General features: G+C 42.8%; 2 protein-coding genes across 2 annotated transcripts in view; both read right to left on the minus strand.

Moving 5' to 3' along the window:
• LOC123748023 (probable G-protein coupled receptor No9) overlaps positions 1-26,675 on the minus strand; it is a 249,111-nt gene that overhangs the window by 206,641 nt on the left and 15,795 nt on the right. The gene's annotated exons all lie outside the window — the stretch shown is intronic.
• On the minus strand, positions 18,410-23,820 carry LOC138350660 (uncharacterized). Its single transcript, XM_069301741.1, has 3 exons — positions 23,053-23,820; positions 22,891-22,947; positions 18,410-22,704 (listed from the first exon to the last, which is right to left on the minus strand). The coding sequence occupies exon 3, from the start codon at positions 22,154-22,156 to the stop codon at positions 18,821-18,823; it is 3,336 nt and encodes a 1,111-aa protein (XP_069157842.1). The 5' UTR covers positions 22,157-22,704; positions 22,891-22,947; positions 23,053-23,820; the 3' UTR covers positions 18,410-18,820.

Consider the following 26,675-nt stretch of genomic DNA (forward strand, 5'->3'; position numbering starts at 1 on the left):
GCATGTCTTAGCATATTCTGTTGCATGTCTTAGCATACTCTGTTGCATGTCTTAGCATACTCTGTTGCATGTCTTAGCATATTCTGTTGCATGTCTTAGCATATTCTGTTGCATGTCTTAGCATATTCTGTTGCATGTCTTAGCATATTCTGTTGCATATCTTAGCATACTCTGTTGCATGTCTTAGCATACTCTGTTGCATGTCTTAACATATTCTGTTGCATGTCTTAGCATATTCTGTTGCATGTCTTAGCATACTCTGCTGCATGTCTTAGCATACTCTGTTGCATATCTTAGCATACTCTGTTGCATGTCTTAGCATACTCTGCTGCATGTCTTAGCATACTCTGTTGCATATCTTAGCATACTCTGTTGCATATCTTAGCATACTCTGTTGCATGTCTGCTAGCATACTCTGCTGCATGTCTGCTAGCATACTCTGCTGCATGTCTGCTAGCATACTCTGTTGCATGTCTGCTAGCATACTCTGCTGCATGTCTGCTAGCATACTCTGCTGCATGTCTGCTAGCATACTCTGTTGCATGTCTGCTAGCATACTCTGTTGCATGTCTTAGCATACTCTGTTGCATGTCTGCTAGCATACTCTGTTGCATGTCTTAGCATACTCTGTTGCATGTCTGCTAGCATACTCTGTTGCATGTCTTAGCATACTCTGTTGCATGTCTGCTAGCATACTCTGTTGCATGTCTGCTAGCATACTCTGTTGCATGTCTGCTAGCATACTCTGCTGCATGTCTGCTAGCATACTCTGTTGCATGTCTTAGCATACTCTGCTGCATGTCTGCTAGCATACTCTGTTGCATGTCTGCTAGCATACTCTGCTGCATGTCTGCTAGCATACTCTGTTGCATGTCTTAGCATACTCTGCTGCATATCTTAGCATACTCTGTGGTGAAGATGGCAGTGACGTCACAGGTCTGTCGTAAGCCATCTCACGTGCCTATAACAAAACACGATAATTCAAATGAAACATGATTTTAACTCATACATTAAGACATTCTGGCATAAATACACCTTTGCAGCCTCTCGGGGATAATTGTGCCCCCTGAAAGAGAGGTGAACAGTGCCATCTTGGACTGCTATACAGTACCAGGTTCCATCAAGAATTTTAACTTACATTTCCAAACTGTTTACAGGTTTCCAAACTGTTTAGAGGGGGCCTCGTAGCCTGGTGGATAGCGCGCAGGACTCGTAATTCTGTGGCGCGGGTTCGATTCCCGCACGAGGCAGAAACAAATGGGCAAAGTTTATTTCACCCTGAATGCCCCTGTTACCTAGCAGTAAATAGGTACCTGGGAGTTAATCAGCTGTCACGGGCTGCTTCCTGGGGGTGGAGGCCTGGTCGAGGACCGGGCCGCGGGGACACTAAAGCCCCGAAATCATCTCAAGATAACCTCAAGATAGGTGTTCCAGACCCTCGTCCTGGCAGCGGGCTGCAGGTAGTGGCATATAGTGTCTGGAGCACCGTTGTGGCGCTGGTGGCGAGGTTCTCCATCATGGCCAGGCTTCTCCTCCACCGTCAACCTTGAGGACCACGACCCCCGGAATTAACGGGAGCTGCCTTGTGTTGTCAGAGGTCCAACTGGTGCTACAAGTCACATCTTCGTGGGCCTATGATCACACTGAAGGATGTAGCTACCCGACCTGCTGGTGGTGGTGCTGCTTCTACTGCTGGTGCTGCTGCTGCTTCTCGTGCTGGTGCTGCTGTTGGTGGTGCTGGTGCTGCTGCTGGTGGTTTTGGTGGTGGTGATGCTGCTGCTGGTGCTGCTGCTGCTGCTGCTTCTGCTGCTGCTTCTACTGCTGGTGCTGCTGCTGCTTCTCGTGCTGGTGCTGCTGTTGGTGGTGCTGGTGCTGCTGCTGCTGTTGGTGGTGCTGGTGCTGCTGCTGGTGGTTTTGGTGGTGGTGATGCTGCTGCTGGTGCTGCTGCTGCTGCTTCTGCTGCTGCTTCTGCTGCTGGTGCTGCTGCTGCTTCTCGTGCTGGTGCTGCTGATGCTGGTGCTGCTGCTGGTGGTGGTGGTGCTGCTGCTGCTGCTGCTGGTGCTGCTGCTGCTGGTGCTCTGTAGGTTATGTGTATTATCTGCTAGTCCTGAGCAACGACAGCTTCTGTGAGTGTACTACACTCTTCCTCTCTGACAGTATAATCAAATTTAGTTTTTTTTCCTGTACTCTTTCGTTTAAGCGTAGAACTTAGTAACTGTATAGTGTGTATTGCTGTATATCAGGTATGCTGAGGTATGAGGAGTGGAAGTACTCCTCTAGTTGTGCTTGCGGGGGGTTGAGCTTTGGCTCTTTGGTCCCGCCTCCCAACAAGTTCGTGTCATAGGAAGTCGCCAAGCCTGGGGGGAGGAGACAGACAGCCTGGGGGGAGGAGACAGACAGCCTGGGGGAGGAGACAGACAGCCTGGGGGAGCAGACAGACAGGTTGTGAGAGTCAGGCTGGAGAAAAGCCGAACAGACAAGCTGGGACTCACATGCTGAAGAACACAGTCTGAAAGACTGACTGAAAGGTTGAGACAAATTCACTAACTGACAGAAAAATGATACAAATATACAGAGACAGAGAAGCTAGCAGACAGCCAGACAGAACACCCGTCATCCCGAGTCTCCACGTGACGGCAGGAGACAGGCAAACAACCAAAGTCCGTCGCTAAGACGTAGCGAGGTGAAGTGTGACCTAATCAAGACCGTGTTTTAAGACTTCCTCCAATCCCCCCCCCTATATCCCCCAATCCCCCCTTACCTTCCCTACCATGACCCCCCCCCTCATAAAATCCTCCTCCCTCAGCCCCACCTCTTCCAAATTTCCAGTAAATATTAAAAGCTGAAATTCTGTTACATGAAATTCGATTAATTCTGTCGGTTTTAAACCCCACAATCAAGTCTAAATCCTAATATCACAATCTAAATTACAATTCACAATCCATTGCTAAAGTAACAATCCACTGTCTAAACTTAAATACATAGACCAAACCCACCATGCAAATTCAAAGCCACAAACAATCAGCAATTACAAAATCACAATACAGATCCACAAGTCAAGTTCATAATTCAGACCCATAGTTCAGAGCCATGGTCATATTCCCAACCAAAATTCAAAACAAAAAAAAAATTATATCAACAAAGAAACGCAGAGTACAGACCCAGATGAACCCAAGGTCCCAAGGTTCAAACCTGGGAGGGGGGGGTCGGTCCCCCTGTTCGCCTGGAGGGGATCGGTCCCCCCTGTTCGTCTGGGGGGTCGGTCCCCCTGCTCGCCTGGGGGGTGTATAGCGAACCACGGGGTTCGACCCCAGCACTCCTAGCACCCCTAACAAGACCCTTCTGTCCAGAACTTTCACCCCAGTCACAACTGTGATGCAGAACACTCACAACTGTGGTGGAGAACAGTCACTCACAGTATGGAAGTGTAGACAATGTGTGCTGAGAAGCTCCCATTAGATAAGTGTTCAGCGTCAGTGAGACTCGGGACTGTTTGCTGGAGTCAGCAGTGTGAGTCTCCGAGTGTTAGTATAAGTTAATGAAAAATTTGTTTGAGTGTTTGGGTGCGAATGAGTAGTGATTGTTTAAGTGGTGTGAGTTATTGTCGATGATTTGGAGACGTGTTGCACTCGGGCAGCCTGGGCCCGTCGCCAGCCTTTCCTGGCGATTGCCTGGTCTGTGTAGCCCGCAGGCCCACACGGCCGCCACAGCCTGGTGGATCCAGTAACTTCAGTAGAAACTTGCCATGCTCCCTATTCAACTCTTTCACCGCTTATCACACGACAATTCTTGTATTCTAACATAGTAACATCAATTTTGACAGCAAATATTGGAAATAATTAGTGTTTTAAAATACCCGCGTCCAGAGGGCCGGTCTCTACCTTGTGGCTACCCAGGATCAACGTCTCCGCGGCCCGGTCTCTGACCAGACCTCCTAGTTGCTAGACTGGTCAACCAGGCTGTTGGACGCGGCTGCTCGCAGCCCGACGTATGACTCACAGCCTGGATGATCAGATATCCTTTGGAGGTATTTATCGAGTTCTCCCTTGAACACTGACAGAGGCCGCCCAGTAGAGAGTGTTGAACAGTCTCGGGCCTCTGATGTTGATAGAGTTCTCTTTCAGAGTACCTGTTGCATCTCTGCTCTTCAACGGGGGTATTCTGCACATCCTGCCATGCCTTCTGGTCTCGTGTGGTGTTATTTATGTGTGTGTAGATTCGGAACCAGTCTCTAATATTTCCCATGTGTAAATTATTATGCATCTCTATCGCCTGTGTTCTAAAGAATACAGATTTACAATTTTTAGTCGGTCCCAATAATTTAGATGTTTTATAGAGTGGTTTCTAGCAGTAAAGGATCTTTGCACGTTCTCCTGGTCACCAATTTATCCAACTTTGAAGGGGGTTGTCATTGTGTAACAATATTCAGCCGCAGAGAGCACTAGTGTCTTGAAAAGTATCAACATTGGTATGGCGTCCCCCTTGTTTGAAAGGTTCTTTTTATCCAAAATGTAATTTTTCTTGCAGTTGTGACAGCTACTTTATTGAGTTTTTTAAAGGTAAGATCATCTGACATGTTTACTCTTAGATCCTTTGCATTGTATTTTCGGTCTATAGTGTGATTATAGTAAGTTAAAGATCCATCTCTCTATTTTGCCAGTAAATCCTTTTTTGTGTATTTTGTGTGCAATAACACCTTGGGCACATTTGTCAAAAGCTTTTGCAAAGTCTGTGAATATTACAGCTACGTTTTGCTTTTGTCTTCCACGGCCATATCCCCGCCAAACACACACCGAAACTACGACGTTAGTACAACGTTCGAACAAGTTTTAACACCTCCTAACCAGTTCTAACAACCAATATAGCAAGATGTAACAACGTTCTAGTACGTCATAAACACGTTTAGCCAAGATGTAACAACTTTATTACAAGTTGTAACAAGCGGAAAATAGAGACAGTTTCGGTTTGTGTTTCCAGGGAATATATGTCATAGTGATGTAGCAACTGTGAGAGGCAGGAGCACCCTGTTCTGAACCCGTCTTGTCCGGTTATCAGAGGTTGTAAATCCATGTGATTCGTGATCTTACTCCTTAGCACTATTTCCAAGATTTTTATGTTGTGTGATGTTAGTCTAATTTCTCCACAAAGTAAATGTAACCGCTTATCAGAATGATTACAGTGGAGAGGCAGTTTCAGAGTTGTTAATGAACACAAAACTAATATAGCTATTTATCGGTATTGTGGTGAGGCAGAGGCCTCCCTGTTTACCGGTGATCGGCCCTCCTCATGAACCCCGCGCCGCCTTAAATTTTTTTTTTTTTAAATTTTGCCCCGAGGGGCGAGTTTATTGGGCAGCGCCACTCATCCTGTGAGTGGACACACCGCCATAGTGACAGTATTGGGCAGCGCCACTCATCCTGTGAGTGGACACACCGCCATAGCAGAATATACAACACTCCCCAATAGGAAGAAAACCCGCTGGGTTGTTCATCCTGTCACTTGTACCCAGACATAAAGTCATCCACTTCTTATCCATATCCTGTAAAATAAATGTTGTTGATGTGAGGATACTCAACTATACAGAGACCTCTTGGTCGCCATCACTCCCGGGGAAGACGCGGGGATCTTATTCACGTGGATAACTTACTTGCTGACTTCAGCTTAACTCCTCCTGTGCTCTTTATTCCTTTCGAGTCAAGACAAAATGAACTCGTGGATTTCCCCGAGGTCTCGGAGGTAATATCCTTCAGAACACAGTTCCCACCACGAATTCCAAATGGTTAAAAAGGGTTAATATCGGGTCAAAGCTGCTGTCGACGCCATACCCCCGTACAAGGTCAAGCTCCGACTGAGTTACCGCCTATCTCTTCTTGCAGTCTCATTCGTCGAGTCATTTTTATGCCCCTTACTGATTGGTTGGCTGGCTTGCTCTCATCTGATTGGTTGATGCGAAATTTCTTTGTACCGATTTGCCAATAATATAATTTCTTTTCTAAAATCAACGCAGAACTTTCCTCCGTTGCTTACTCAAAGTAATGAATTAATACAGTATTGTCCAGTGCGCATTATACTGTCAGCCATTGTAATACTCTCTATTTGGACGCGTTGGCAGAAAAGCGATGGTTAGTCCAGAATGGCTCAATACAACCATTAAGAATGTTAAGGGCTTTACAGCTCCGGTAATGATCGTGAGTAAGTGGTAATGTAAGTAGGTGAGTCAGTGAGTTTGTGAAGCTGTGAGTGAGTGAATCAGTTGTTTATATCCGAGGTCCTGTTGAAGTGGACGAGTGAGTTGTGGGGCTCTCGTCAGTGTATAAGTCTTCAAGAATTCTTTTGTGTTTTTATGAAGTCCTCAACCCATTAACCACCCCACACCCCTACATTCCACACACACACACACACACACACACACACACACACACACACACACACACACGCACACACACACACACACACACACACACACACACACACACACACACACTAATATAGACGACAATTCAAGACTGAGACAAACAGAAAGACTGACAAACTGTTTAACAGAAGCAAACGGTAAAGGAAAATTTCCCTAATTTGAATGCCAGCAGCACCTTGTTAACGCAGCCTAATGCTGTACTTGATTCTTGCAACCGGAAAAATGTTTTAATATTTAAATTCAGAAGAAAATATGCACCTTGCAATTATGCAAAATCAGATTAAGTCAAGTGCATTGCTAGAGCATGTGTCGATATACTGACAGGACACAATACGAACACTTGTATTTATATACAAGTGCACTGTGTATTTATATTGGCAGTGGGATCAGTGTGCTAACCTATTTGTCCGCAAAATCGAGCTTCAGCTCTTGTAACCCTCGTTTCCAGCCGGGGTCCTCACTCACACTTATAATGTTTACCGCCAAAAAAATTAAAATGAGTTTAGTTTCTACTTCTCTCTCTCGTTCAGCTCATTTCATTTCATTACTAATTATACGATTAAGGATTTTTTTTCTCACATCTTTATGGCTCGTCCGTGTCTCTAGCACTCACTTGTGGTTTGTTAGTACTTGTTTGACCATTGTAATTTTCTGCCTGTCAATTACATAATGTATTTTCTATGCCTCTATGGTGCTCCTTTTTCTTTTCTATTCTGAATCGTCGTAAGGTTTTGATCGTTCAGTCTTCCTTCATACCGCCTTCCTCTATAGTTCTGAGACAAGTCTCGGCGGGGCTGCATACTGTAGTACTGGTCTCATGTAAGTGACGCTCAGTGATCTGAATGGTTCCCAATGAGGTTCCTGAATGTTTTTCTGATGTTCGGCAGTTTCGAGTATACTGCTGACGTTATCCTAGTTACGTGTAACGCTTGACTAAGACTTCCTATTGCATCTAATCCTAGATTATTATATTTAACTGATTTAAGGAGGTGGTTTCCCCTTGATCGCATACTGCCTTGCCGATCTCTTCTTCCCATTTTCTTCACCTTGCATTTACATCAATTAAATTCCAGTAGCCACATATCAGGCAAATTTAGATCCTGTCTTATATTGGGATGTCTGTTATTACCTTATCACGCTGTCCCTCTGACTCTGGTCCACAATAGTCACATGTTAACGTAGTCACAGAGTTAAAGTGTTGCTCTGGGAGTGGAGACTTACACACAACACTGTTTATCTGCTTTGGTCGTGTAGGACAAGGCCGCCCTGACTCTACTGCCCCTCACGCCTGGCCTGGTGGCGTCCTCTCTCTGCTGTGTGACAAGGACCCGGTTCATGTGCACCTCCCCCACACACGTCCCCCCACGTCCTCCCCTCGTACATACCGTCGTCTCTAACATACAGTGCTTGTCGCTCTGGCTGAACCATCTTAGACAACGTGTCTGACAAGCTCTCCAAGGCTGGCGTACAAGTTGTCCATTGACCACCAGGGTATCACTTACCCTCAACACTCTTTACTGCTTCATCCAAATGGTTCAGGCTTTGCTTTTCAACTGTGTGAGGTGTGTACGGGTGCTCTTTTATGTGTCAGAGTCGTGATCACTCCTGAGTCGTGAGACTCATTACTGTCCTCGGGTCACACTTCCTAAGTTCATCCTCTCGTCAACCCGTCCTCAGACCAAGTCCATTCCATCCAGCGGTCGACCCCACAGACGCAGTCATATAATTTTACATGTTGTTCATTCAAAAAGGAAATTTTCTCATATATAAATTAATATTATAATATATTAGCATATTGTGCATATATAGGCATAGGTTAGGTTAGGTGTTTAGGTTCTGTTGGCGAATATTTGTATTTGTAGTACGTGGGTGAAGCATTTACAGGGTTGTGGTTCGAATAAAATTCGTCAGTTTCGAAGCACTTCCGGAACAAGTGATTCTTGTTCCGGAAGTGTTCGAACGTCATCAGTTGTGAGTCGTGTGTAAACCGTTTTTCATTCATGAACAGGGAGTTTGGCGGGTGGATGGAATCACTTTTGGGTCTTTGTTTCGAGGACGGGCTGCGGTACAGCAACGGATTCGCCTCTTGTCTAGTCATCGTTCGATCTGCGATGATGTAGGTGTTCGAGCACGTTCCTTGACTCCGTCCTCGTATACCTTCCATGTGATGTATAATAAAACTGACTTAATGCTTTATCCTGTTCATTACCCTACCTTATTGCCTTACCCATCCACACACACCCCACACAAGTGCTACACCCACACCACACACACCCCACACAAGTGCTACACCCACACCGCACACACCCCACACAAGTGCTACACCCACACCACACCCACCCCACACAAGTGCTACACCCACACCACACACTCCCCCACACAAGTGTTTCACCCACACCACACACTTCCCCACACAAGTGCTACACCCACACCACACACACCCCACACAAGTGCTACACCCACACCACACACACCCCACACAAGTGCTACACCCACACCACACACTCCCCCACACAAGTGCTACACCCACACCACACACTCCCCCACACAAGTGCTACACCCACACCACACACACCCCCACACAAGTGCTACACCCACACCACACACACCCCACACAAGTGCTACACCCACACCACACACTCCCCCACACAAGTGCTACACCCACACCACACACACCCCACACAAGTGCTACACCCACACCACACACTCCCCCACACAAGTGCTACACCCACACCACACACTCCCCCACACAAGTGCTACACCCACACCACACACACCCCACACAAGTGCTACACCCACACCACACACTCCCCCACACAAGTGCTACACCCACACCACACACACCCCACACAAGTGCTACACCCACACCACACACTCCCCCACACAAGTGCTACACCCACACCACACACACCCCACACAAGTGCTACACCCACACCACACACTCCCCCACACAAGTGCTACACCCACACCACACACACCCCACACAAGTGCTACACCCACACCACACACTCCCCCACACAAGTGCTACACCCACACCACACACACCCCACACAAGTGCTACACCCACACCACACACTCCCCCACACAAGTGCTACACCCACACCACACACACCCCCACACAAGTGCTACACCCACACCACACACTCCCCCACACAAGTGCTACACCCACACCACACACACCCCACACAAGTGCTACACCCACACCACACACTCCCCCACACAAGTGCTACACCCACACCACACACACCCCCACACAAGTGCTACACCCACACCACACACACCCCACACAAGTGCTACACCCACACCACACACACCCCCACACAAGTGCTACACCCACACCACACACACCCCACACAAGTGCTACACCCACACCACACACACCCCCACACAAGTGCTACACCCACACCACACACTCCCCCACACAAGTGCTACACCCACACCACACACACCCCCACACAAGTGCTACACCCACACCACACACTCCCCCACACAAGTGCTACACCCACACCACACACACCCCCACACAAGTGCTACACCCACACCACACACACCCCCACACAAGTGCTACACCCACACCACACACTCCCCCACACAAGTGCTACACCCACACCACACACACCCCCACACAAGTGCTACACCCACACCACACACTCCCCCACACAAGTGCTACACCCACACCACACACACCCCACACAAGTGCTACACCCACACCACACACACCCCCACACAAGTGCTACACCCACACCACACAAGTGCTACACCCACACCACACACTCCCCCACACAAGTGCTACACCCACACCACACACACCCCCACACAAGTGCTACACCCACACCACACACTCCCCCACACAAGTGCTACACCCACACCACACACACCACACACAAGTGCTACACCCACACCACACACACCCCCACACAAGTGCTACACCCACACCACACAAGTGCTACACCCACACCACACACTCCCCCACACAAGTGCTACACCCACACCACACACTCCCCACACAAGTGCTACACCCACACCACACACACCCCACACAAGTGCTACACCCACACCACACACACCCCACACAAGTGCTACACCCACACCACACACACCCCACACAAGTGCTACACTCACACCACACACACCCCACACAAGTGCTACACCCACACCACACACACCCCACACAAGTGCTACACCCACACCACACACACCCCCACACAAGTGCTTCACCCACACCACACACACCCCCACACAAGTGCTACACCCACACCACACACTCCCCCACACAAGTGCTACACCCACACCACACACTCCCCCACACAAGTGTTACACCCACACCACACACACCCCACACAAGTGCTACACCCACACCACACACTCCCCCACACAAGTGCTACACCCACACCACACACACCCCACACAAGTGCTACACCCACACCACACACTCCCCCACACAAGTGCTACACCCACACCACACACACCCCACACAAGTGCTACACCCACACCACACACTCCCCCACACAAGTGCTACACCCACACCACACACACCCCCACACAAGTGCTACACCCACACCACACACTCCCCCACACAAGTGCTACACCCACACCACACACACCCCACACAAGTGCTACACCCACACCACACACTCCCCCACACAAGTGCTACACCCACACCACACACACCCCCACACAAGTGCTACACCCACACCACACACACCCCACACAAGTGCTACACCCACACCACACACACCCCCACACAAGTGCTACACCCACACCACACACACCCCACACAAGTGCTACACCCACACCACACAAGTAGTAGGGTGTGCGACGCACAGGGGATTTTTTTTTTCTGGGAGAAAAATCCCCTGTGCGCCCCAAGGGTTTCAGGTAAATTTAGAAAATCCCCTGTGCGCCCCAAGGGTTTCAGGTAAATTTAGAAATTCGTGTTTGTGAGCCAGGGTTTTTCAGGCGAATTTGGGCAGTCACAGATTTTAGAAGTATGGATTTCTTATGAGAAAAATAATTTCCGAGACTTAGAAGTTTGTTAAAGCCTTATGGGAGAAATTCAAATAACGTGTGTAGCACTTTAGGGCTTCCAGGAGAACTCTACGGACATGTTTTACCTGTTTTCAACTTACAAATATCGTCTATGTAAGCCTTAGTTATTCATATAAATTTAGAAAATCACCTGTGTAAGTCAGGGTTTTCAAGTCTCGTACATCACACCCCCCTCCCTCCCCCCCTTGCCTCGCAATCTGTCGCATCACCTTTATTTACTTTGCGCCCAGCCAGTCAGTCGGCTCTTAATCTTATCTTATCTTATCCGTAATATCTGGACCGTCCCTCCTCTCTCTCTCTCCCTCCTCTCTCTCTCTCCTCTTCATATTATTCCCTCTTCCTATTTTCTGACATACTAATATTTTATTCCTTTTTTCATTAACCAGTCAGTTTTATACAAATCAACCGAAGCATCTCAATGTAACCTTTAATACTGAAAACTGCCTCAGAGACTATCTAAGCTGGCCCCAGCTACCCGCCCCAGGCTATCTGCCCGAGGCCATCATCACCTGATTACCTGCCCCAGACATCCACCAGTCATTGTCGGCGTTCGCCACCGTAATAATTTATATATATATATACATTAAGCGTTAATAAAACTTATTTATTTATTTATAATTTATTTAGTCATCTAATTCATAGTTTACACAATTTATAATAAACAACTCATTTAGCCCGAAGTTCTAAGAAGCTCGCTCCTCAATCCGCTTGTATAATATCCGTCCTATTCACTCTTCATCTCTGTAAATAAAGAATAACAGTTTCAGATAGCGTTTACACATGTACAATATTTATCATACACATAAAACCTCAAAACAAATGTACTCACCATTTCCCATTAGATAATTTGTTATAGCCTCATTCAGCCAGTCGTCTCCAAGCACATTTTCCAACAAATATCGCTCTTATCATAACACAGCGTTTCATAGCAGCTCGGCATATTTTTAAATAAAGCATAAGATAGCCTCATTACGTTCCTATCATTCTGCATATATTCTCCATAAGTAAAACTAGTTTCAAATAGCTTTATTGCAGTTTTTAGATCCTTGTTTGAAAGATGGTAACAGAAAAACATCGCATATAGCCCGCATACGTAAGTATTTAAACTCTGAAGTCTCTCTGTAAACGTGTATACATCACAGTCTTTATAATAATTTAAAAACTCCGAAATATATGGCGAATACACATTTATTCCATATGAATCGAGTATAACTATTTTCCGTTTAGATTTATATACAGCAATCCAGTGACCCATTACTTCCTTAGAGTCTCTTCCTAAGGTATTTATTATAAACATAATCGGCCTGTCCCGTATTTGCTTCATTATTCTATATATATCCGTCGCTAAATAGCATCCAATATATTTAGCTTTACTACCTTTCATATCGTTCAATGCCGTATTAATTTGTTTGCAGTTCATGCTCTTGTATCACACACAACTCGCCTATCTGAATAAATTCTCAATACTCCCGTTGTAATTCCGAATAAAATAATAACTTTATTTGATTTCGCTGGAACAGCAAATTCTAATGTAATTCTCAGGTTGCCCGAAGCCTCTATAGGAAGGGTATCTCTCAATTCCTCAGGCGTTAGTCTAAATGCCAGTAATGTTCTTCCTTTTATAAATGAATTATATGTCAAGGTATTACAAGCATTAAAGCCTACTGTATTTTGAGTCTCGTAGTATAGTTTCGAACATTTATTCGGGAACTTGCAAGTTATATTAAATAAGTTTGTCCCATCACGTGTAATATATACATTAGATAAATCGCAGTGATCGAAATAAAGTGGATTAAGTGTATACGCTCCTGATATTGCTTCCATATCCATCATCATAATAAATAATTTATCTGGGATAATGCTCCCCCATGGCTGGTCAATACTTAATCTCTGCTGCCCATTACCAAGAATGAACGTCTTGTGGAGTGTCTTATCAAACGTATATGTAACTGGTGTATTTTGTTCAGCCAGAGCTCTATTAATAGCCTCCAATCCAGATGCAAATGGAGTTATCCGATCAATCCACATTCTAGCTAGTTTTATGTTAAACTTATATCCAGATTCAATACTGTTTATAACCCACGGATCACTGTTAAGTTCTAATCTCAAACGAATATCAATTCCATCCAAAAGATATTCGCTCAAAGTTGTAATGTCCAATAGCAGTTTAAAGCAACAATTTACTCCCTCAGTTTTTAACTTTACAAATCTAGATTTAAGGTCTTCTGAGGCATTCTTAAAATAATCTACATCATATTTTTCAGGGAAAACATCATTATAGAAATACGTCAGTTCTTTAAATCTTTCAGCTTTACATTCAGAAAGCGTCGTCATTAGCTTTACATATGATAAATATGAAAATAGTGAATTAGTTTCCACCACTTGCTCATTTAAATAAACAGTTACAGCTTTAAACATTGTCTGGGACAAGCCATTAACTATTGATGCATTTTTAATATCCGCTAAAGCCGTAATTCCGTCAGGTCCCGTTAATTCAACCATCAGTTCTAGCGTCAAGCTCGAAAGATCAATAAATTGACCCTTAACTCCCGGGATACGAAATTCAATATATGAATCTTTAAATTTATTGTTAATACTTGAATTCACAGGTAAAATATCCTGTGTCTGTCTTGAAAATATCGTACTTTCAACCATTCTATGTGGACTAACTTTAGGAAAGCCATCGCTTATAGCAGCTGTATAATTTTCTAAAGGAACTTGCAATGCTGCACTAGGAGCATTTACACTCATCATGTCTGCGTCTAGCATACAACTAGTACTGTTTTTATGAAAACACGTCTTTATATCTATCCATTTTCTTTATATAGGCAGGTCTTTTCGTTTTTCTTTTCGTTATTCGGCCACCTGCTAACAATTTAGGACCAATACTTTTCAATGTTTCCATACCGCGTTTTCTAATTGAATCTTTCAAAGTACCTTGGCCTGCATTTATATCCTGCAAAACATTCTGTCCCATTGTCAATGCTGCTGGCATAATAGTTTTTAATAGGAAAGGAGTTGCTCTACGAGCTAGACCAGTTAAGAAACTTAATATTCCACCTCCTCTTAAATGTCTTCTATCAAAAACAGTAATATCGCCCAGTGCTCCACCTCTCTTCCCTCGAGGAGCGATAAATCGCCCTACCTCGTCAACAGACAGCGGTACAAACCCGACCCTCATGTTTAAACAGGCCAAGAGAGAATGATAAACTCCCTCTACTCATGCCATTATATATCAACGGGTCTAATATGTAATACTGCAATCGTACATCCATCCTTTTCAAAATATACAGGCTCCCCATCTTGATCTGTTAATCTAATACTGATGCCATCAATATTAGTCGTATTTAAAGGTTTATATAATTTCCTGTGTGTTACATTACTTTGAAACGAAACAACATCCAAGATATTTACAATCTGATTACCAAACATGGTGGGCTGCACCTTATCACAATATACACACAAGAAATCTATACGGCCTCCTGGCCTAGGATGATAATAGCAAGTATCTTGTACAAATAACCTGTTATTAGGTGGCTTATTCATAATAAAAATATCATAGGCTTTACCTACTTCAGCTCCAATAACTTTACATATATTTCGACCGAAAGATAAAGAAATTCTAACAACTAATTTTCCATCCTTTGTAATAAATAATTTTAACAACTTCTCACTAAATGCTGCATTAAACTTAATTCGATTAATACTCGAATCATATTTCATATAAACGTCCCCGTGATCTGGGAAATTATAATTAAGTACAGGTCCTATAAAACTCAGTGAACCTTTTGAAAATATAGTAGAAATTTCTCTATTTAAAATAGTCGTTAGCTCTATGCAATTATCACTGGCTAAAATATCCGACTTTAAAGTGAAAGATGTATTCACCGTACTCAAATCAGATAAACTTTTATTAGACACTAGAAGTTGAACTGAAATAAAACTTTCCGGGTCATTCCTCCTAACAGCGAAATAAGATGGAGGCAGGAATATATTCTTCAGGCACACTTCATAAGCTTTATTCGGGTCTAAAGGCAGCTGATTATGTAATCTATTTTCAAAAGCATTGGGAGCATTGTTTTTAAATACATCAGTATCAGAGTTACTCGCTGCATATATAACGTAACTATCCATCCTGTAGACTATTAGTAAATGATAAAAATAAACAGAAACTCACCTTAATATGATATCCAGGTAGACTCTCCTTCATCTACAGCCTTGATCTTCCTCTTCAAACTTGGAGGAGAAAACACTTGATTTTTCGCATCTACATTTCTAAATAAATTCTTAGGCGTAGATGTCAAAGAGAAGAACAACTTTGCAATTGGCAGTTTATCTTCTGGGAATAACAATTTCGGAGTGCACATCCTGCCTATAACGTCATCAACAATATTGAGCCCAGTAACTGGCGATGTAATGTTCCCTTCCTCATCCCACTTTACAAGTCCAGTTGTATTAAAATAATTTAACAGGGAGACAGCAAAATCATAATCCTTAAGCTTTAATCTTAAGTCTATCAAGTGTTGTATAACAGGATTTGTTCTCACTGTCGTCGTAGGCTTCTCAACACTCACTGCCGTAGGCTTCTGTTGATCAATAGCTTTTCGTGGTACAAGATAGAATTCTTTCATTATTCCTTATTAAATAGCCTTGAAATGAAATTTATAGCTATGGGAAGTAAAATGCCCAATAAATTACCTCCTCTTTTACTCGTTAATATGTCTTTCTTGAGTGAAATAGCTTTCTTCTTGCAGGCTAATGTATGGAGTAGAGCTCTATATTTAGAAAGTCTCTTTAAAATAGGCTTCCCAACTTCAATTTTATTTTTTAAGAAATTATTAAATATTTCTGATAAGCAAAGTATATGTTCCTTTTTAAGAGTCTTAATTAACTTTTTCCTAGAATTATAACCTAATCTAGCTAATAGTTCAATAAATCCACGATACTTTCTAACTAAGGGCTGCTTCTTCATAGTTTCTTCACGTCATCTGAATTCACCCACTGATCAAATGAACTGTCGTAACCGACGTATCTAACTTTATATAAAGTAGTATTACCAACTTTACGTTTACTTATAATTCTCTCAATTTCAAATGTATCTGACAAGTAGGTGGGAGTCAATTCCTCTCTATAAAATCCGCCTTCTATAAGTCTATTATTTAAGTCCTTTAGATAATATAAAGGCACGGGTTGTTTAGTATCAATTTGAGCAATTGTAAATATTTCCTTAGTGTTCTGTTGATGAAAACCTCTTTTGAACTTTGAAATGCGATTAGATAAGGCAAGCCGTACTGTATCTCCTACAGACAGATGATTACTGATGCGTGGCTTAGTCTGCTGCTCTCCTTTATACATGAGCTTAAATTGCCTAGTCACATCTTGAGGCGAAGATAAAGCATGTACATCAATAGGTATTTTCCCCTTTAATCCTCTATGTGGTGTTCTATTATACGTTTTAACCATATCAGGTAAAACATTTATATAGGTTAAGGTGTTATAAGCCGTTAAATATTTATATATCTTAGTTTTCAATGTTCTTATAAATCTCTCTGCAATGCTGGCTTTAGTTTCCTGAGAAAATACACTGTACAGATCAATGTTTTTACTGTCTAACAATCGTTTCATATATTTATTATAGAATTCTCCGCCCTTATCAGTGTTAAGCTTCCTTACACCTTTTGATGAAGGTAAATCCAGAACAGCTTTCATGGCTTCACTTACACTCTGACCTGATTTAGTGGATAGTGGAACTACATGTGCGAACCTTGAAAATATATCAACACAAACTAATAAATATTTAATATCATTGTTGTGCTTAGCTAACAATGTCATATCAGCCAAGTCACTGGTAAAGAAAGCTTTAGGTCTAGGTGCTAAGATACGTCTTCGTTTAAATTTACGTTTTTTTAATAGATGTAAGGTATAAGCATTAGACGTTTTTAAATAGTCTTTCACATCTTTTATAGTTATTTCAGGGATTGTTTTCTTTGCAACCTTATACAATTTTAAAACGCCACCAAACCCACCTATGGACTTGGGGTCATTGTATATCTTATTAAGAGCTTGTGTAATGTTCACCATTGATACACTATTTCATATGGGGGTTCATTTACAATATTTCCCCTAAATATTATGGATTCAGGTGTTTTAACGCCCAAGTCAACAAGTAAATACCCATACTGTCGAGAAATCACTTTCTTATATATATCTAAAAATTTCTTGGCATCTTGTTTTCCGAATATTTGTCTGCCTAATGTTTCTATCTGGGACAAGTCTCTTGATTTAAGCAGAATAAAATGAGAAGCATTTAAACTTATAGATCTAGAAAATTTCCCACTGAAAAATATATTTTGGGTTATAAAAATAACAGAGATGTTCTCATGCCGTCCCTTAGTAAATATATCACTTACTATTTTAGAGTTTGTAGATTCAACATACAAGTCATCATAAACAACTAATATATGAGATGTATCCTCTGGATCACGATCGTCTAAAGGGTTTACAATTTCAGAGTAAAAAGATATCTTATGTTTAATGAGTGGATTAGTTCTCAACTCTTTATACCCGCTTCCACAGATAATTATTTTTGCAAAGTTCTGCTGATATTTCTCTATCATTTTAGCACATAAATAGCTCTTCCCACCATTTGAAAATCCAGCAATAATAATTCTTGACGGTTCACTAAATATATTCAACTGGGATTCAGTAATAACTTTTTTCTGCCCTTCCATGTTGCTAGGATTCAATAGACTAACTACAAATATATAATGAAAGGAGTATTTAAACAAAATCTACATTCGAGTTTTATTTAAACATAACCAATAAAATCATAGTCATAACATATCCAATACAGTAATAAAATCATAGAATATACATTATCATAGTCATTTGAATCATAGTCATTTTCATATCAAATACAGTAATAAAATTATAGAATATATATTATCATAGGCATTAAAACATAGTCATAACATATCCAATACAGTAATAAAATCATAGAATATATATTATCATAGGCATTAAAACATAGTCATAACATATCCAATACAGTAACAAATCATAGAATATACATTATCATAGACATTAAATCATAACATATCCAATACAGTAACAAATCATATCAAATGCAGTAACAAATCTTAGTCATTTTCATATCAAATACAGTAACAAATCATAGAATATACATTATCATAGACATTAAATCATAACATATCCAATACAGTAACAAATCATATCAAATGCAGTAACAAATCTTAGTCATTTTCATATCAAATACAGTAACAAATCATAGCCAATACAATATCATAGACATTTGAATATAGGTATAGATAATACATAGACAATACAGTAACAGACTTAGTTGTTGTTGTTAGGGAATAATTGCTGAGCGACTCTATCCCGCTTTTCCCAAAGATTAAAAATGGGGAACAATTGACGTCTTGGTTGGGGATTATCTACAATTACTGGATCCCCTACCTGCACCTCTTCCTCTACCTGTACCTCTTCCTGTACCTCTTCCTCTACCTGTACCCGTACCTCACGCTCTGGAATGTCTGGGTGACCGTAAGCTAATGACTCTGTGGGACTAATGAGGTACCTCTTGTCATCAAAAGCTGACAGACCGCGCTTAGTTGTTTTACACGTGCATATCTGTCCATTAACATTACGAATAGATCGGGATACAAAATTAAAAGTTGTATTTGTCTCTAATGTGTTCTGAAAAGATGCATGTGTTATTTTCTTTTGTTGGTGATAAGGAATCCCTTTACATTTACATAAATGTTCATTATCAAGGGTTAGGAGAGAGTAAGTTTTAGGCTTGAGTGCAATTAATTCAGTTATGATTTTCTGCTTTACTTCTGACTTGAGGAGTCCTAGTTCACCTTTGCGAGTAGCGGAATACATGGGATGATCTTTGTCAAAATTACTGAAATCCATATAATCTACTAGAGGAGCTTTTGTCATTTCTTGGAAAGCATCTTTACAGGTCAGAGTAAATATGAATGAGTCTGTATCCGTATAAATTAGTCTAGCTCTCTCCCCATAATGGGCTTTAACTACATTATACCAGAACTCGTATAAACGCCTCTTGGCTATCTGCAAGATCTGATATCCCATGTAAGAAGGAGTGGTAACTTTAAGGATGTCTTTCATTACTGTACAGAGAACCCTATCTTGACCTAAAGAGACAGCTCGTTTATACAAAGGGTTTCTTGCATGAGTTAAGAATGAATGTTTTGTCGTTACTAGATGGTGAGTATTAGCATATCGAGATATATTTGTCATTGATTTCCCGTACAGACTATTACTTATGAGTTTAAAAGCTTTTCCTTTAACTTTACAGGTGGTATTGGCTCGTTCTCGAATGTTGGTTGAAATAAAATCTTTTAAATAGGGAGCCTGATTAAATTCATAGATTGTTTTTACTCGTTCAACTTCTAGTCCAAGTTTTAATAGCAATTGCAGGAAATCAAGGCTTACTAAGTAGTCGTTTTGGGGCAAGTGGGATGCAATTAACTTAGTATTTTTAGGTGGGAGCTTACGTTTTTCATCATTAAGGGTTTTCTTACTGTACTCTGACAAAAACTCCTCCGTTATATTAGTATGAGACAGTACAAGGGGCAGATCATCAGTATACCTGGCTACCTCGGGAGATACATGTTTTGTATCGCATAAAATCCAATAGCCTTTGTCTTGATCACAGGGGATATGTTGTAACCCTTGCCCTAATAAGGTATCCCGCTCAAGGTCAGTTAATTGTCTAATCCCTCCCTGGGGAAGTACCTCAGCCATGCACGCTGCATATAAGCTGTTAAAGTCGAGGTACAAAATGTGAGTATCGTCATCAGAGCTAGGGTTAGATGTAGTGTGCTCGTTAACAGCCTGTGTAAATTGTCTAATGGAAGATGTGAACCCTCCTCTAAGATTCCTTCTCAACAAATCATATATATTCTGATCATACACATAGTCAAGTACAACTTTTGATTTAAATAAGAACGCGTCCCAAGCATAACTAGGAAGTGATACATAGAAAACAATATCTAGTTCATAAATTTCTTTCAGTGATGTTCGCCAAAGTGTAAATATATCAACTAGCATTCCCACGTCAACTTTTAAATATAACATGAGGTAATCCTTGATGTTTGTACAGTTCCCTAAATTAAATACTTTAAGAGCATTGTTATAATCTTCTTCAGACAGTGCAGAGTCATGTAAAACATTGTAAAACTTATCTCGCGAAGGGAGCTGAGGTTCGTCTAACACGTCCATGGAAGAAATATAATCATAACATAGGCTTTGTTTACCTTTAATTAACAGAGCTTTAGCTTCATCGGATACGCCATTTAGTATGTGTTCAGTGTACTTGGTGGGTTTCTTACCGGCAACGTGCTCGCTTGCTAAGGTTCCTAATGACCCATTAAGGAGAGCTAGGCTATCTAGGAATTTAAGTTTACCTATGATGACTTGCATAAATTTCAATCCTTCCTTGGTTAGAATTTCTACATCGCGGTGAGGATTTTTGGACAGTTCTTTAAGTATAATTCCAAGATCATAGGCAGCATTATGGGAAAATGTGGTTAAGTATCTACGAGCATTTTTACATTGTAAATTGCAACGAGCACAATAAGCACCTAAGTAATTATTTTCCTGAATAGCATGATTATGATGTCTATGTTTATCTTTCTTATCCTTGAAAGTTTGATGACACAATTGACACGTATTTTGTCTTTGAAACATTCTTTCCTGTTCTCTAGACAAGTTCTTAGGGAAGTTGGGGAGCTGAGCATGAATAGCTTTCCATGAGGCTTCTAGCTTGGTAATAAAATGATTGACCGCATCTGGACCTACGTATGAATACGTTTCTACGACCTTGAATTCCCTGTCTAAAATCATGTATGCATAAGCAATTGCTTTATGCTTACATTCCACCATGCCTCTAGGATTTTGACGGTCTAATAGACATTCAAAATCGTAATAGGCGGTGTGAGTTGGGCTATAGGTCCTACCGTAATTTTTAAAACTGATTTTATCACTAGGATTATAGAATGAAAATACTTGGGATACAGTGCATGACTCTTCGTGAGCCTGAATTTCATCTAAGGGAGCATGCAAAAGACAAATTTTGCAGAATTTATGAGTGTTAGGAATCCTTTCAGAATGATTGTTAATACTCTTTACAAATTTATCAAAATCCTTGATCAGACAGAGATGCTTACCTTCTAATAACAACAAAGGGACTTTATCGGCATACTTTTCCTGGCTTTTCCTAGCTAAACTAAGATAGTATCTGTTACTTTCATGAGTTACTGTATAAATATAAATAGAAATTTTGTTAAGCTTCTCTATTTTCTTAAGGTTATCAAATGATACAGGGAATCTAATTTCATCTGCCCATACTACAAATCTTCTACACCATCGAAGGCTTTTGTAATGATGTCTAACGTTATTCATAGTCCTGCCCAATGTTAAGTTTTTATACGCGGCAATGCACTGTAACAAACACTCATCTCCTTCACTTTCAGGATTAAATACTGTTTCTTTACCCCTTAATTTTGCAGGATATGGTACGTAAGATCCAAGGTGCATAGGGTGGCGAATATACGAAAAATTAATGGCAAAGCCTGACATGGAATGAATTCCTACACTTGAGGATTGGACATTTTTTAGGCATTCGTCAATTTTAGCAGACATTTCGTCAACCCATGAATTTACAAGAACTTCCACTTCTTCCTGTGTAACAATCTGAGTTTCGCCTCTAATTGAAAATACTTCATCTAATATTTCATATTGATTGTCGGCATGATTAAGTTTTTGCAAAATTAGGCTTACATCAGGGTAAATGTGAAATGAGGGAGGGAATTCTTCCTGTATTTGTCTGAACTGATTGTCTATATATTCTATAAAAAATTCCCTATACCTATTTATATATACGCTGGGGTCAGCGTCTAAATGTCCGGGAATGGAGAACGAATGTCTCGAGAAAGAACCTTCGAAATGGTTAATGACTTCTAACACTCGCGGAACAACGTTATCTAAGTTATGTACCTCTGGGGAATCTGGAGCGTTGACTTCTTCATCTGATATGTCGTGAACAGGGGGTTGATTGTCTTCTTCTTCTTCATCTGAAGATGCATGCTGGTTGCCGTCTGGCGCATCTTCTTCTAGCTCCTGGGACAGCTGGGGTTGACTGCGTACAGGTGTGCTCCACTCAGAGGGTTGGGTTGAATCCAGGGGCGATTCTGTAATATAATATTAGCAATGAATAAACATTAAGAGGAAAACACATTTGAAAACAATAAGAGGATTTGAAAACCTTAATAGGAAAATATTGTGTAAATAAGAGGAATTATTATTATTAAGAGGAAAAACATAAAGTTTAAATAAGAGGAAAAACTGAATTACAGATAAATAATAATATTACTTACGAGCTGGGATGTTGATTCCACCAAGTATGAGATTCTCTTGATCACGAATAGGAACTCCTGTAATGGAAATATTTTTGTATGAGTACTTATTACTTGTTTATACACTTGTTAAAAATACAATTATTAACTTTTAAAATTACGAAAATTATTGTGAAAACGTACGGTTATTTATGATGCGACGGCGTTTGGGTGGAGGTTCAATGACGTTTCTGGCTTCGGTGGGAGGTTCCCGGTTAACGGAGAAACGACAGTATGGGCAGGAAGTAGAACCATGAACTGAAATGAAAATAATATATATAAATTGACTGTCTGTATGTATGTATGTGTGTTTCGGATATATATTTTCTTTGAAAGTTTATTGAATGTGCGAGAAAAAGAGGTACTTACGATTTGCACAATAGAGTTGCCCGCAGCTGGTACAGGTTACGTCAAAATGTCCAGGCGGTGTAGGCCCGTTGCATCCTATACAGTATAGTCTGCATTCTTGAAGAGCGTTGATGGACATTTCACCGAGGCATGTTAAACATCGTGTTTGACACACATGAACGATTTCGTTGTTGATAGGAGACAGGCACAGAGGACACACTGACATGACGATATGACTAGGCTAGGGGAACCTTGTGAACAGGATGAAGATTGATTGTAGACTGAAAGTGTAGGCCTCTGAGACTTTGGCGATCTGAGGGGGCCCCTGAATGAGCGTAATAACGATAGTGTGCCCCTGAGTGAGCGTTTGGCTGTTTTATTAATAGCGAGAATGATTGGCGAATACTGGGGATAAACTCTTTTATTATAAATTGTGTAAACTATGAATTAGATGACTAAATAAATTATAAATAAATAAATAAGTTTTATTAACGCTTAATGTATATATATATATAAATTATTACGGTGGCGAACGCCGACAATGACTGGTGGATGTCTGGGGCAGGTAATCAGGTGATGATGGCCTCGGGCAGATAGCCTGGGGCGGGTAGCTGGGGCCAGCTTAGATAGTCTCTGAGGCAGTTTTCAGTATTAAAGGTTACATTGAGATGCTTCGGTTGATTTGTATAAAACTGACTGGTTAATGAAAAAAGGAATAAAATATTAGTATGTCAGAAAATAGGAAGAGGGAATAATATGAAGAGGAGAGAGAGAGAGGAGGGAGAGAGAGAGAGGAGGGACGGTCCAGATATTACGGATAAGATAAGATAAGATTAAGAGCCGACTGACTGGCTGGGCGCAAAGTAAATAAAGGTGATGCGACAGATTGCGAGGCAAGGGGGGGAGGGAGGGGGGTGTGATGTACGAGACTTGAAAACCCTGACTTACACAGGTGATTTTCTAAATTTATATGAATAACTAAGGCTTACATAGACGATATTTGTAAGTTGAAAACAGGTAAAACATGTCCGTAGAGTTCTCCTGGAAGCCCTAAAGTGCTACACACGTTATTTGAATTTCTCCCATAAGGCTTTAACAAACTTCTAAGTCTCGGAAATTATTTTTCTCATAAGAAATCCATACTTCTAAAATCTGTGACTGCCCAAATTCGCCTGAAAAACCCTGGCTCACAAACACGAATTTCTAAATTTACCTGAAACCCTTGGGGCGCACAGGGGATTTTCTAAATTTACCTGAAACCCTTGGGGCGCACAGGGGATTTTTCTCCCAGAAAAAAAAAATCCCCTGTGCGTCGCACACCCTACTACTCACACACACCCCCACACAAGTGCTACACCCACACCACACACTCCCCCACACAAGTGCTACACCCACACCACACACACCCCCACACAAGTGCTACACCCACACCACACACTCCCCCACACAAGTGCTACACCCACACCACACACACCCCCACACAAGTGCTACACCCACACCACACACTCCCCCACACAAGTGCTACACCCACACCACACACACCCCCACACAAGTGCTACACCCACACCACACACTCCCCCACACAAGTGCTACACCCACACCACACACACCCCACACAAGTGCTACACCCACACCACACACACCCCCACACAAGTGCTACACCCACACCACACAAGTGCTACACCCACACCACACACTCCCCCACACAAGTGCTACACCCACACCACACACACCCCCACACAAGTGCTACACCCACACCACACACTCCCCCACACAAGTGCTACACCCACACCACACACACCACACACAAGTGCTACACCCACACCACACACACCCCCACACAAGTGCTACACCCACACCACACAAGTGCTACACCCACACCACACACTCCCCCACACAAGTGCTACACCCACACCACACACTCCCCACACAAGTGCTACACCCACACCACACACACCCCACACAAGTGCTACACCCACACCACACACACCCCACACAAGTGCTACACCCACACCACACACACCCCACACAAGTGCTACACTCACACCACACACACCCCACACAAGTGCTACACCCACACCACACACACCCCACACAAGTGCTACACCCACACCACACACACCCCCACACAAGTGCTTCACCCACACCACACACACCCCCACACAAGTGCTACACCCACACCACACACTCCCCCACACAAGTGCTACACCCACACCACACACACCCCCACACAAGTGCTACACGCACACCACACACTCCCCCACACAAGTGCTACACCCACACCACACACACCCCACACAAGTGCTACACCCACACCACACACACCCCACACAAGTGCTACACCCACACCACACACTCCCCCACACAAGTGCTACACCCACACCACACACTCCCCCACACAAGTGCTACACCCACACCACACACTCCCCCACACAAGTGCTACACCCACACCACACACTCCCCCACACAAGTGCTACACCCACACCACACACTCCCCCACACAAGTGCTACACCCACACCACACACTCCCCCACACAAGTGCTACACCCACACCACACACACCCCACACAAGTGCTACACCCACACCACACACACCCCACACAAGTGCTACACCCACACCACACACTCCCCCACACAAGTGCTACACCCACACCACACACACCCCACACAAGTGCTACACCCACACCACACACTCCCCCACACAAGTGCTACACCCACACCACACACACCCCACACAAGTGCTACACCCACACCACACACTCCCCCACACAAGTGTTTCACCCACACCACACACTTCCCCACACAAGTGCTACACCCACACCACACACACCCCCACACAAGTGCTACACCCACACCACACACACCCCACACAAGTGCTACACCCACACCACACACTCCCCCACACAAGTGCTACACCCACACCACACACACCCCCACACAAGTGCTACACCCACACCACATACTTCCCCACACAAGTGCTACACCCACACCACACACTCCCCCACACAAGTGCTACACCCACACCACACACTTCCCCACACAAGTGCTACACCCACACCACACACTTCCCCACACAAGTGCTACACCCACACCACACACTTCCCCACACAAGTGCTACACCCACACCACACACACCCCCACACAAGTGCTACACCCACACCACACACTCCCCCACACAAGTGCTACACCCACACCACACACTCCCCCACACAAGTGCTACACCCACACCACACACTTCCCCACACAAGTGCTACACCCACACCACACACTTCCCCACACAAGTGCTACACCCACACCACACACACCCCCACACAAGTGCTACACCCACACCACACACTCCCCCACACAAGTGCTACACCCACACCACACACTCCCCCACACAAGTGCTACACCCACACCACACATATATACAATACATT

The sequence above is a fragment of the Procambarus clarkii genome, chromosome 5 (assembly GCF_040958095.1).
Source record: "Procambarus clarkii isolate CNS0578487 chromosome 5, FALCON_Pclarkii_2.0, whole genome shotgun sequence".
Lineage (NCBI taxonomy): Eukaryota > Metazoa > Arthropoda > Malacostraca > Decapoda > Cambaridae > Procambarus > Procambarus clarkii.